A 12,392-nucleotide genomic window follows, 5' to 3' on the forward strand; every position below is an offset into this window, starting at 1 on the left:
AAGCGGACAAAAAGGAAGGGTCTGGGGGGCACCTGGGTGGCTCAGTAGGTTGAACGTCCGACTCTTGATTTCAGCTCAGATCATGATCTCAAGGTGGTGGGCTCCATGCTAAGCATGGAGCCTGCTTAAGATTTCTCTCTCTCTCTCTCTCCCTCTGTCCCTCCCCAGCCCTCTCTCTCTCTCTCTCAAAAAATAAATTTAAAAATTTTTTTTAAATTTAAAAAAAGGAAGGGTCCAGGCCACTCAAGACGTCGTATGCTTGTTTCACTAAAGTTCACACAGCTGTAGGCTGTGGAGAGCCATTTAAGAATTATAAACAGGGGCGCCTGGGTGGCTCAGTCGGTGAAGCGTCCGGCTTCGGCTCAGGTCGTGATCTCGCGGTTTGTGAGTTCGAGCCCCGCGTCGGGCTCTGTGCTGACAGCTCGGAGCCCGGAGCCTGCTTCAGATTCTGTGTCTCCCTCTCTCTCTGCCCCTCCCCCGCTCATGCTCTGTCTCTCTGTCTCTCAAAAATAAATAAACATTAAAAAAAAAAAAGAATGATAAACAAAAATGAAAAGTTTAAGGGTAAGTGCTATGATGGTTGAAAATTGCCTTTAATGGGTCTGAGTAAAAAAAATTAAATTATTAACAACAGACTTCTGCTACAATAAAGTAACTGGTATAAAAATACCCCTCCCACCATGTACAACCACACAACTGAACAAAATATATAAAATACATAAGGCAGCTGTTTCCAGGCAGTAGACCATGGACAGCGCAAGACTACAAGTGTAGGGAGAAGGGAGACTGACCAGGTGAGCTCTCCACCTGGGGACCGCTTCCCAAGCCCAGGTCATACTTTGGGGTAGCTGAAGGAACTAGAACCTTATGGGATAAGGCAGCGGAGAGAAGAAAACTGCAGAGAGAAAGCCCCAGAAGCCTGCAGGTGAGGTGGGTCTCCTATGAATACTTGGCCGAAGGCTGGACGACCCACATGTAAGTTGAGATTAAACCAGACTTACCAGGAAGCAGCTTCTCAGAAGTTGAGAAGAGAAAAGAAATGCTAGAATTGAGGCAATCCCAGATGTCTGGAAAAAATCTCATTAATACCCCAGGCATCCAGCTGAGACACGAGAAGGACCACATCACAGGAATAAAGAACACACTCTAAAGGCCTTCTTTAGATCCACATGATCAAAACCTAAAACCAAGCCCTGATGAGACTCACAAGGAAGACAGTTTGGAGGCCGAGTCCCTGCCAAGTTAGAGAGGCTTGGGAGACATGCTGGGATTCCCACAGCCCTACCCTGAAGAAGCATAAAACCAAACCTAAACAACTTGAAAGCAGCCAGGTAGTAACTGAACTACCTCCTGAGGCAAAAATCAGCCCTCTTCAGAGAAAGATAACAGAACACAGAGTCTCCATAGCATAGCATTACAATGTTTGGTGTACGAACATTAACAGGCATGCAAAGAAACCAGAAAGTGTTACCATAATCTAAAAAAAATAAAAATAAAAATAAACAAACAATAAAAACCAATCCCAAGATGGCCTAGAGCCCAGATGTTGGATCTAAGTACATAAAGACTTTAAAGAGCTACTATGAATATAGGAAAATTTGTCCAAATAATTCAAGAAAAATATTGTTTCAATGAGTAAGCAGATGAGTATTTCAGCAGAAAAAATGAAAACTCCAAAAAAGAACCCAGAATTAAATTTCTAGAATTTTAGAAATTAATTTTAGAAATTAATTTTAGAGATTAATTTTAGAAATTAAAATTCTAGAACTGAAAAAAATTGGGTGCATGCCTGTGTGTGTGTGTGTGTGTGTGTGTGTGTGTGTTGGAAAAAAGGGAGACAGAGAGAAAGCAAATGCTTCAATATTAACAATTAGATGAAGACATTCACTATACTTTCCAAACCTCTATGGATTTGAAAATTTTTTTAAAGACTAAAGAAACTTTTTTTAAAGTTTATTTATATATTTAAGGAGATAGAGAGCGAGAACACAAGCAAAGGAGGGACAGAGAGAGAGAGAGAGAGAGAGAGAATCTCAAGCAGACTCTGCACTGCCAGCACGGAGCCCGATGTGGAGCTCAAACTCACCAACTCTAAGATCATGACCTGAGCTGAAGCCAAGAGCTGGACACTTAACCCACCGAGCCACCCAGGCTTCTCAAAGATTAAAGAAATATTAAAAATATATACTAATATATTTGCAGGCCAAGAAGAAAAAAAGTTATAAGTAGTCGGATAACCTAATCAAGTGCATGATTAGGAAGTATCCCTCCAATGAAGTGAAACTGAACTGAGACATGAATGACACTCTAGATCAGGCACAAAGAGATCAACTCCTGGTGACTACAGCTGTCTGGGAGGTGGGGATCTGGCCCAAGACAAAAGCAATGTGGTCAGAGAGCAAGGGTTCGTTTCGAGATATGTTGAAAGAAGTCAAGATCTGCATGACTTTGCCAATTACATGGGGGGGGGGGGGGGCGGCGGGGAGATGAGTGAAAAAGAAGAATCAAGGATGGCTCCCAGATTACTTTTGTAGCTGACTGGGTATGATGTGACATAATTTCCTGCGAAAAATTCCAGAGGAGAGGCAGTTTTGGAGAAAAAAGAAAATCCATTCAGCTCTGGATCTCTGCAGCCTAAGGAACACGTGAGGCATCTACACAGGACGATGGGTAGCAGATCTCAACTGCAGGAGAGAGGCAGGGATTGAAGATCTGCACGTCGAGGCAATCAGCACATAGGTGTCTGGGGGGGACAACAACAAAAAACAACCCCAGGGGACTACAGTGGGCAGAAGATGAGGGGCACGCGAGGAACACTGGAAAAGACGAAGAGGTAGAAAAAATGCAGGCGGAGGACCAGCCAGCGACGTGGATGCCAAAGCAGTGACACACGTCAAAACCAGGGGTGTAAGCAGCACCGCCAGGTGCTACAGAAAGCAGCACCCCAAACTCAAATTAAAATAGCCCCCAAAGCGTAGATAAGAGCACATCCCCAGAAATATTAATTTTGAGATGCATACACACGTCAGGCGTTGAGGAGAATCTTCACTGTTTGCAACACCAAAGAAACCGGAGAAAAGCAATTTCCACCCACCCTGGGAACTACAGAGGTACTTACGGCAGGAGGACATTGACTCACCGCCATCGTTTGCCCCTGCAAACAGCGACCCACAGGCTACCTGCCCAGCAAAGGAGGCGGTCACTCCCTATTTCATAACAACTGTTTTCCATGGTGACCTATTCCCCAACCCAATCCAAACCCAGCCCGGCAGCACCCCCTTTTGTAAGCTCATCAGGAAACCCTACTCTCCAGGAGCAGCAAGAGCTATGGGTTGCTATGTCCCATCCTGCATTATTTGGGGGGAAGATGAGAAGTGAACCTGGGATCACTGAGTGCTAGATACTAGTTTGGGAATAGGAAGAGGAACAAGACAAGGGAGAAACAAAGGAGTTACATAATTCTGTGGCACAGGAAGCAGACCCAGGAGTAGTGGCAAACAAGATCCCACCTCCAGGAGAACCTGGGTGTCTCAGTCGGTTGAGCGTCCAACTTCAGCCCAGGTCACGATCGTGCGGTTCGTGAGCTCAAGCCCCACATCAGGCTTACTGCTGTCAGCGCAGAGCCTGCTTCAGACCCTCTGTCCCTCTCTCTCTGCCCTGCCCCAGCTTGCACTCTCTCTCAAAAATACATAAAACATTAAAAAAGAAACAAAAACCAAAGGTCCCACCTCCACTCAGAAGCCATGGACTTGGGGCGCCTAGGTGGCTCAGTCAGTTAAGTGTCTGACTTCGGTTCAGGTCATGATCTTGTGGTTTGTGAGTTTGAGCCCCACATCGGGCTCTGTGTTGACAGCTCAAAGCCTGGAGCCTGCTTTGGATTCTGTCTCTGTCTCTCTCTCTCTGCCCCTCCCCTGCTTACACTCTGTCTCTCTCTCTGCCCCTCCCCTGCTTACACTGTCTCTCTCTCTCTCTCTCTCTCTCTCTCAAAAAAAAAAAATAAATAAACATAAAAAAAAAAAAAAGCCATGGACTAGACGAGTGGCTTCTACAAACTGGACTCTCCAGCTGGGGCTGACAAGGGGAAAATTATCCCAGGTCCAAGATAAAGTGAAGACAAAACAAAGAAACTAAAGTTTCTTCACAAACCCTGTTGGCTCACAGATTCTGGGCCCGCAAAGGACTTTATGGAGTCACAAAGTAGAACAGAAAAAAGCAAAAGAGACCATAGAAAAACATCTTCTAACGGGAAGTAAAGGTAGCATCAGCTGGAAGACGTGGAGGAAAGGCTACTTGAATATATATGTGTCTCTGTATACATCATGACAAGACACAGAAGAGATTTTCACAAACTGTGTCCACGTTGTTCTCAATAAGACAAAGAGTGGAGAGAGAATAAACAAATAAGGCCCCAGGAAGGCAAGAAGTCAGAGGCATGAGGAAAGCACATCCTGAGACTACTGCAGCAACAAAAAAGGGGGATGGTCCGATTATACCCTAATAGCTGAAGCTGGCAGCAACCCAAATACCCATTGAGAACAGAACAGATAAATAATTGTGGTATATTTATAGATGATGGGATACTATAGATTAGTGAAAATGAATCAACTTCAGCTATCCTCAAAAACATGGCTGAGTCTCGCAAATATGTTGAGGAAAAGAGGCTGGGAACAAAAGAACAGACATGGCATTGGCCCCACTGAGATGAAGGGAAATGCAAACACCATGAAACGCTGAGAGGAAATAGGCTGGTGGTTGTCTTTGAGGAAGAGGCATTGGAAAGGGCCTCGGGGATACTTTAAGGTGCTAACAATACTACATTCCTTAGCCTCAGTAGTTGTTGAATGAATGTTCACGTTCAATAATAACTGAATTGTGCATTAATACTTCCCTGTATTCTATTTTAACAAAGTTGGGGGTTTTTTTGTTTTTTGTTTTTGTTTTTTGTTTTTTAAAGGAAGGAGGCAGGCACCTGGGTGGCTCAGTCAGTTGAGCATTTGATTCTTGATTTTTGGCTCAGGTCATGGCCCCAGGGTCGTGGGATCGAGCCCCAGGTTGGGCCCCATGCTGGACGTGGAGCCTGCTTGAGATTCTCTCTCTCCCTCTCCCTCTGTCCCTCTCCTCCACTCACACACCCTCTTTCTCTCTCTCTCTAAAAGAAAAAGAAAAAGAAAAAGGAAGGAGGACTACTGAAGTAAAATTAAGCTTCAGGGAAACTGAAACTTCCAGAAAACTGAAGATATGCTCTAAAGGCAGTAATAAAAAAATTTTCTTAATGACTATAGACAAGTAAGTCAATGATGTAGAAGACAAACTCGAGAAGGAATGCAGACTACATAAAATGATGTGAGCAGAGATGTATGATGTGGAAAACAAAGAATGAAAATGTAGCATTAGAACAAAAGGCATGAAATACCCGCACTCAGACGTTTCACAGTGGCCAGATTACACCCTAACAGCCCCAAATGGGAAACCCAAATATCCATCCTGAATGAAATGGATACAGAAATTGAAGTATACTGACATACAATGGATATTCACGCCATGTATGAATGAAAACGTATGAATTCAGACAGAGGTAAATTTAAAGATTAAGACGGCAACATCGTAAGATTAGTCAGTCAATAGGATTAAGAAAATGGTTTCCACAAAATTAGAATTGGTAAACCTAATAAACTTTTACATGATACACTCTGAAAGTGCAAGGTATCGCTAATAGGGGCACCTGGGTGGCTTCGTTGGTTAAGCGTCAGGTTCCCGATCCCGGCTCAGGTCACGATCTTGCAGTTCATGAAATCGAGCCCCGTGTGGGGCTCTGAGCTGACAGCACAGAGCCCGCTTGGAATTCTCTCTCTCCATCTCTGTACCTCTCCAGCTCGCGCTCTCTCTCTCTCACTCTCTTTCTTCCTCCCTCTCTGCCCCTGCCCCGCTCATGCGTGTGCGCTCTCTCTCTCTCTGTCTCTCTCAAATAAATATTTTTTTAAAAAGATACTGCTAATAAATTTTGTATGCACATAAATTCCCCGGGTAGACTGCAAATTCCTTGGGAACAGGTAACGAATATTATATTTATTTCATTTCCTCCTCTACCCAGAAAACATTCGGGTAAACATTCCTATCGTGAATGAATAAATAAGAACGGACAAATGAATTAAATAGGAATGAATGAATGTCTCCACCAATTCATCACTGCTGCGTTTGTTTGTTAGGTGATTTCCAGCTCCAGTCTGGCCAACTGCATGCAGGTTTGCATGACTCCCTCTCTTTGTTTAAAGAGAAGAAACAGAAACTCTCCAGAGTGTATGTCAGCTGGAGATAACCTGCATGGTGAGTGGCTCTTTTCACACCTCTTCTCAGAAGGTAACCACTCACGGACCGGGTGAGTTTGTCCCTTCCACTGAAGGAAAGGGACATTCTATCCCGGGTGATAAACAGTAGCCGGGTGGGGGAACCTGTCCCCTCGGCGATTCGTAAGCAGGGGATTGCAGCCACCACGGGGTAAGGAAGGGGGCACAGTGAGGGAACGTGGTGCCCAACTAATGGATCACAAAGGAAGCTTTGATTCCCCTCAGTGTCCAACTCATCAACTCCCTGTGCAATGCCATGTTTCCTCTGAGGATAAATGAGTGGCCCAGAGCAACAGGAAACAGGTCTTTAGGGCTCAGAGAACAGCAAACAGACAAAGCCTCGGAAAGGTGTCTCCCCCGAGAACCAACCTGCGCTTGGTTTTCAGACCCTGCCTGCTGGCTCTACCCTCAGTGCACATCTGCACAGCCCTGCCCGGAGCCCCAAGATGCTCGTAATAAAGCGTGAGCAGTCATAACTCAGGGTTCACCTTGGCCAAAAGTAAATAAGTAGAAGGAATCTTCCATCAGAAAATAAATGGCCCTTCTCCAAGCTGAGAGCTGGATTACCCTCCTGAAGGACAACAGAGTGTCTTCAGCAGCTGGCCTCAGGCCTCAGGCTATAAAGTCTGGCTGGACTTCATTAGGGACCCCGCGGGGCCCCCCACTGCTAAGCCTGCCCGTGTAGGCTTGAGGGCTGTTAGAATCTCTCCCTGCTATTCGTGCCTGCTGAGAAGGCACCTTTCGGCCCTGCTCGGCTGCCTGGGGCTGAGTGAAACACACTCCTCAGCTAGGCCACTTGCCCAGGTACACGGAGAGCGGTTCCACTGGCCACCCCGGGGATAGGGGGGCGTGGGGGGGGCGACGGCAAAATCCAGCCCGCAGCCCTCTTGAAAAGCTGTGCGCCCTGGCAGTGGCCCAGATTTAACAGAGAAAAAAGCCGATGCTCTAAGGAGAAATCATCTCTTGATTATTCAGAGCAACGCTGGGAGGGAAGGGAAAAGGCAAGGGAAAGCCGGGATCTGTGAGAGCCACAGGTGATTTCCAAACTCCCTTTGGTTAGTCATCTCGACCTCTTTAAGAGTCACCTTTAAACACAAGGACTTTCTGCCCGGATCTCACGGCCTCTACTCACGGAGCCTTCCAGCCCCTCCTGCCGATGACTGAGCCCAGGGACCTACTCAACTAAACACAAATGCAGACACACCCCCAAATCAATGCACCACTTCCCTAAGCGGACTCCCCGGGGGTCCGGGGAAGCCTGGGTCCCGCTCAACATACTAGCTGAGCTTTGGCCTTCTCTATGGTCACCTGGCTTTGGAGGCAGTCAGGCCTCTACTGCCTGCTTCTGTGTCCGAATGTCCTCTGGCCAACTGAAGCCGAGGAGATCCCCCGAGGGTCCTGCTCTCCTCTCCTGCCACCAGCCTCTGTCCAGACGGGGGCGAGCCTGGCTCTGCTTCCTGTCCCATGCCCCCACCGGGAACCCTACCCACCAGCCTCTGCTGCCTTACGGTTTACTTATATAAATAAGCCAGTCTTTTAGACGAGCAAGCAATCAAAATGGACAAGAGCAGGAAAGGCTATCAGACGGCCCTGTCCCTCCGCCTTCCTCCACTCCTGCCCAGTCTGCAGCAAGCTGGGCTTCGCTGGCCCAGAGCTGGATTTCCCCACCTTCCTCTTGCGAGTAACGGCCGTGAGGTGCCCCTCTTGCACGGAGACAGCACGCTGGTCAGACCATGTCACTTAAAAGCAAATAGGTGGGCCATCGGGGGTAACTCTGACTTCTCTCTAGAAAGCAAATTTCAACTCCATGCTTTAAAATGGTGTTCACAAGGAACACGGCATCCCAAAACGTCGGGGAGAGCGGATTCTGGCTTGGCCTCTGCAGATGTAACACCTAGCTGAACATCTGGCTGATTCCACCTCATTTTCGATTCTCGAAGAAATAAAGTCCTTCTTCCTCTTTGTAATTTTGCTGTTTAATCAGGGGGTTACCAATGAGGAGACGACAGGGCACGGTCCCAGGATGAATTTAGTCATGGTGTTCCCATCCCTATCCCTGCCCTGAACACCCAGGACTACACTGTGTAACAAAGGAACAGAGGCAATTAAAATAATTGCTGTCCATTCCCACCGCGTCTAGGCTTCCAGAGGATTCTGATCTGGGCAGGATTCAAAGCACCATGGCCCCAAGTCAAGAGACAGCCATTAGCAGGGCTTAAAACCTCCCCTACAGCTGGGCCCTGCGTAAATGACAATATGGAAACAGGACGACGCCACTGGTGATAAAGATTCCGTAAACTGGAAAATGTATTTTGGGAGCTGAAGGCTGTCCCCCCAGTCCGTGTACAAAGAAACCAAATAACGAGGTCTGTCCCGCACAAAGAAGTCATTTATGCAGAATTTATCTCTGAGCCCGTTCCCGTCCGCACCACCGTTAGACTTGGCCACAGCTGGTGGCCGGAGTCTGGTGCTTTCACCGTAGACGCACAATCGCCTCAGATGCCTCCCGTGGGTGGCTGACCTCCCAGACAGGGCGGGGTCCTTACCGTCCAGCTCCTCCACGGAGATATTAGCAAGCTGCTCGCTGTCGCTGCCCGCGGACAGAGATCGGTTGAGGTAATTCCCCTTGTACAACAAGCCAGCGGTCACGTGGTGGAAAGGCATCTTCTCCCTGTTCACAGAGAAGCGGGAGTGGGGAGAGAAAGAGGTCACCGTCCGTTCCTTCTTTCCTTCCTGAAAGGACCACCTTGGTTTTCAGATGGCCGGTTGTCACTTTTAAAAGAACCATCACATTTCTAGAGGGAAAGTCGGAAAATCCCAGGGTCCCCATGGCCTGAACAACTGTCCCGATTTACTCGTGAGTTGGAACCATGTGGTCCTTGCACGCCGTGGGACATCATGTCATCATCACATCCTTGTCCTCTCCAGGCAAAGAAGAAGCCTCCCTGCTCCTTCACTTGGCCCGATAAACTTTTTTGGTGCTCCTTAAGGAACGCACATCTCAGAAATGCTGGGCTCCCCGGGGACTGGGCGTCTCAGCTGTGACCGTGTGGAGATCCAAGGGTTTGACTTCTCTCAGGTAAAGCAGATGAGCCACTCACTCACACAGCACCCGAATCGGGTGGGAAACGGCAGGCCCTAAGTAAATACAGACAACCTTCCGCACCTGGGAGAAGCGGCCCCCGTGCCAGGCTTGGGTGCAGACACCTGCTGGTCAAAGCCGCTCATGAGCGCAGCCCTCTGGGACACCACTCACGCCACCCGCCCTGCCAGAAAGGTGCGTGGCACTCAGTGTCCCAGAACAAAGCTGCTTCCAGAATCTTACAGGGAATTACTGCATTCCTTAGACCAGCAAAGGTCCTCTGCCCAGAAGACAGCCCTGGGGCTTAAGAGGTCCCACCAGTGCGACACAGGCTAGGGGAAGAGGGAGGAAAGAGGCAGCATAGGGAGACAGAGCAAATGCAAAAGAGAAAGACAAGGCAGCTAGAAAGGTGGGCTTCTCCACAGCACAGAGAACACGACTCTCTGTTACGGCGAGGGAGCCGCTGAGCGTGTTGGGACACATGTTGTGCTCCCCTATCTGGAAAGGGGACTAAGAGGACTGATCCCCTTTTGAGTGGAATTAGGGAACAGGTAGGAAGTACGGGGAGTCCATTACAGGCTGTGAGTAAAGAACACCTCTTAACAGAGCTCCGGGAAGGTGAACTGGGCAGTACTGGAAGGGGTGATCTCCCCACCCCTGGGGGCATTCAAGCAGAGGTGAGGGCCTCTCTGCCAGGGTTCTGTGGGAGAGAGATAACTCCTGAGCTCTCTCCCCACACATCCCTCACTCTCCAGAGAAGCCACTTGTGAAGTCTTATTTCTTACTACGGTTTGCATCTGTACGATAAGAGGGAGCAGCCCCAAGGGCCCTCCAGGCACTGATGAGGTACAAGCTATGAATTACAGGAAGACACCCCCCCACCCCGTCTCTGAGGATGACCGCTCAGGACATCCAGCCTTGCTGTCCCTCAAACCCACACTCGTGACAAGAACTGCCCTAACCGTGGGAGGTTGGAGCCGGCAGGCACCAGGGACACCCGGTGACAAGTGACAAGTCCTGCAGGACCCACACCCCACCCTCTCTCCAGTCCAGAGCACACACCGGCAGGTCCCTGTTTGGGCTGAGAGCCGCTGACTTACAAACTAACCAACGAGACACCTAAAAGCTACGGGGCTTGACCCGGAACACAGAGCTGGTTAGCAGAAGAATCAGTCCTAGAACACAGGCCTTCTTAGTGCTATTTCCACTAAGCAGCATCAGCCAAGCACCAGACATTTCCACCGGATGTCAACCTCTCATTTCAAACTCAAGATGTCTAAAAACGAATTAATTATCTTCCTGAAAAATAGGCCACACTTCCTGATTTCTCGATTTCTCTCAAAGGTACTTTTCACTCATCGTAACAGCCGGGACATCTCTCACAAATGTTCTGGGTCCCCCAAAAGTAAAACAGACACACGGCTGAGGCAAGAGCCAGCCATCAGTCTCCAAAACCACACTCACCCCTCCCCGGCTAACAAAACCTGCATCCGCCAGCCAATCACGAACGGCAGGATGCTAGTTACAAAGCGCGTCTACGCTGGTCAATTACAAGGGGGAACATTCTCAGCTAATTAGAAGTCAGACACGCCTCGCAGCTGAATCCTCACACATAAAAAACAAGAGTCTTTTGGGGCGCCTGGGTGGCTCAGTCGGTTGAACGTCCCACTTTGGCTCAGGTCATCATCTCGCAGCTCGTGGGTTTGAGCCCCACATCGGGCTCTGTGCTGACAGCTCAGAGCCCGGAACCTGCTTCGGATTCTGTGTCTCCCTCTCTTTCTGCCCCTCGCCTCCACCTCTCTCTCAAAAATAAACATCAAAAGAAGTTCAATACAAGAAGCTTTCTCTTGGACAAACACTTCAATTACCATCTCCTCTTTTCACCGAGCGTAGATTTTCAGACCAAACACAGTGAAAAGTGAGAATCAGGTGTCTGAATTAGGAGCACCCTCCCTTTTGCCAGGGCCGATCCTAATTTGGGGACAGGGCCATGGGCTGTGCTTAGTTCCCAACACTGGCTTCAGCTTCCCTCCCAGCACTGGCCGCAGGACCCAGTCGGCTTTATCGGCGGTTATCTTAATTTCTAAGTCGTACAAACATGGAAAGACACTAATTTCACCACCAGGGGAGAGTCTCCCCCTACCACCGGCCGCTGAGCTCGGCACATGCACAGAAAACATCCCCTTCCCCTTTCACCACCCATCATTCTAGGTTGTCCGCGTTTTATAAACATCTGCCCATTATGAGCCTGTCTGTCTGACGCTCTGGGGGCACCACGCAAATGCCTCCAGCCACAGTGACAAGGTTATACTCGGTCAGATGTAATCCAAGCCCCTCCCCGGGTCCAGTCACAGAATATATGTGGAGCACTTTGCAGAGAAAACTGGCCACCAGTGAGTCCCATTTGACAGACCAACATGATTTGCTTCTGGAAAAAGCAGCTTGCAAAAGTAGGCTCACAATCAGGGCGCCCAGCCTGCGCCCCCAACCGCTCCACGTAGAGTGGGGAAAGGAAACATGTAAGTGGACCCTGCGCGTGGACAAATGGAGTCGTGTTCAAGAAAGGGAGGAATAAATACAACCCCAAGGAAGCTAAAAACAGCCGCTGCAATTAAAAACTAAATTTCACTCCACGCCACCTGGGGAAACGCAAGCTTTCAGATGGTCTCTTTGGCCAAGGAAGGGAAATACACACAAGTTCAGCAGCAGAGATAAACACGATCCTGCACCGGAACTTAAAGATGGATCCTTCTTTCCAAGAAATATTTTTTCAGTGGCGATTTTATTCATCGAGAGATATTAATTTGACGGTATGTCATATGGACAATTTTTTTTTTTTTGTATTTTCTGTAAGGCAGTGCAGTTTCATGGTAAGGAGTCAGAACTTGCTGGTCAAATCCAGGGTTGGGACTGAAATTCTAGCTCTTACCCTTATGGGCCACAGAGGTAAGTTGCTAACCTCTGTT

The 12,392-nt window shown here is 48.4% G+C and overlaps 1 protein-coding gene across 4 annotated transcripts in view; it reads right to left on the reverse strand.

Annotated features, from left to right (window-relative positions):
- CALN1 (calneuron 1) overlaps positions 1–12,392 on the reverse strand; it is a 528,610-nt gene that overhangs the window by 378,584 nt on the left and 137,634 nt on the right. For all 4 annotated transcript variants that reach the window (XM_058711417.1, XM_058711416.1, XM_058711418.1 and 1 more), the window contains one exon: positions 8,891–9,015. In XM_058711417.1, the coding sequence (XP_058567400.1) occupies positions 8,891–9,015 (125 nt within the window). The remainder of the gene's footprint in view (positions 1–8,890; positions 9,016–12,392) is intronic.

The sequence above is a fragment of the Neofelis nebulosa genome, chromosome 18 (assembly GCF_028018385.1).
Source record: "Neofelis nebulosa isolate mNeoNeb1 chromosome 18, mNeoNeb1.pri, whole genome shotgun sequence".
In the NCBI taxonomy this organism is placed as follows: Eukaryota; Metazoa; Chordata; class Mammalia; order Carnivora; family Felidae; genus Neofelis; species Neofelis nebulosa.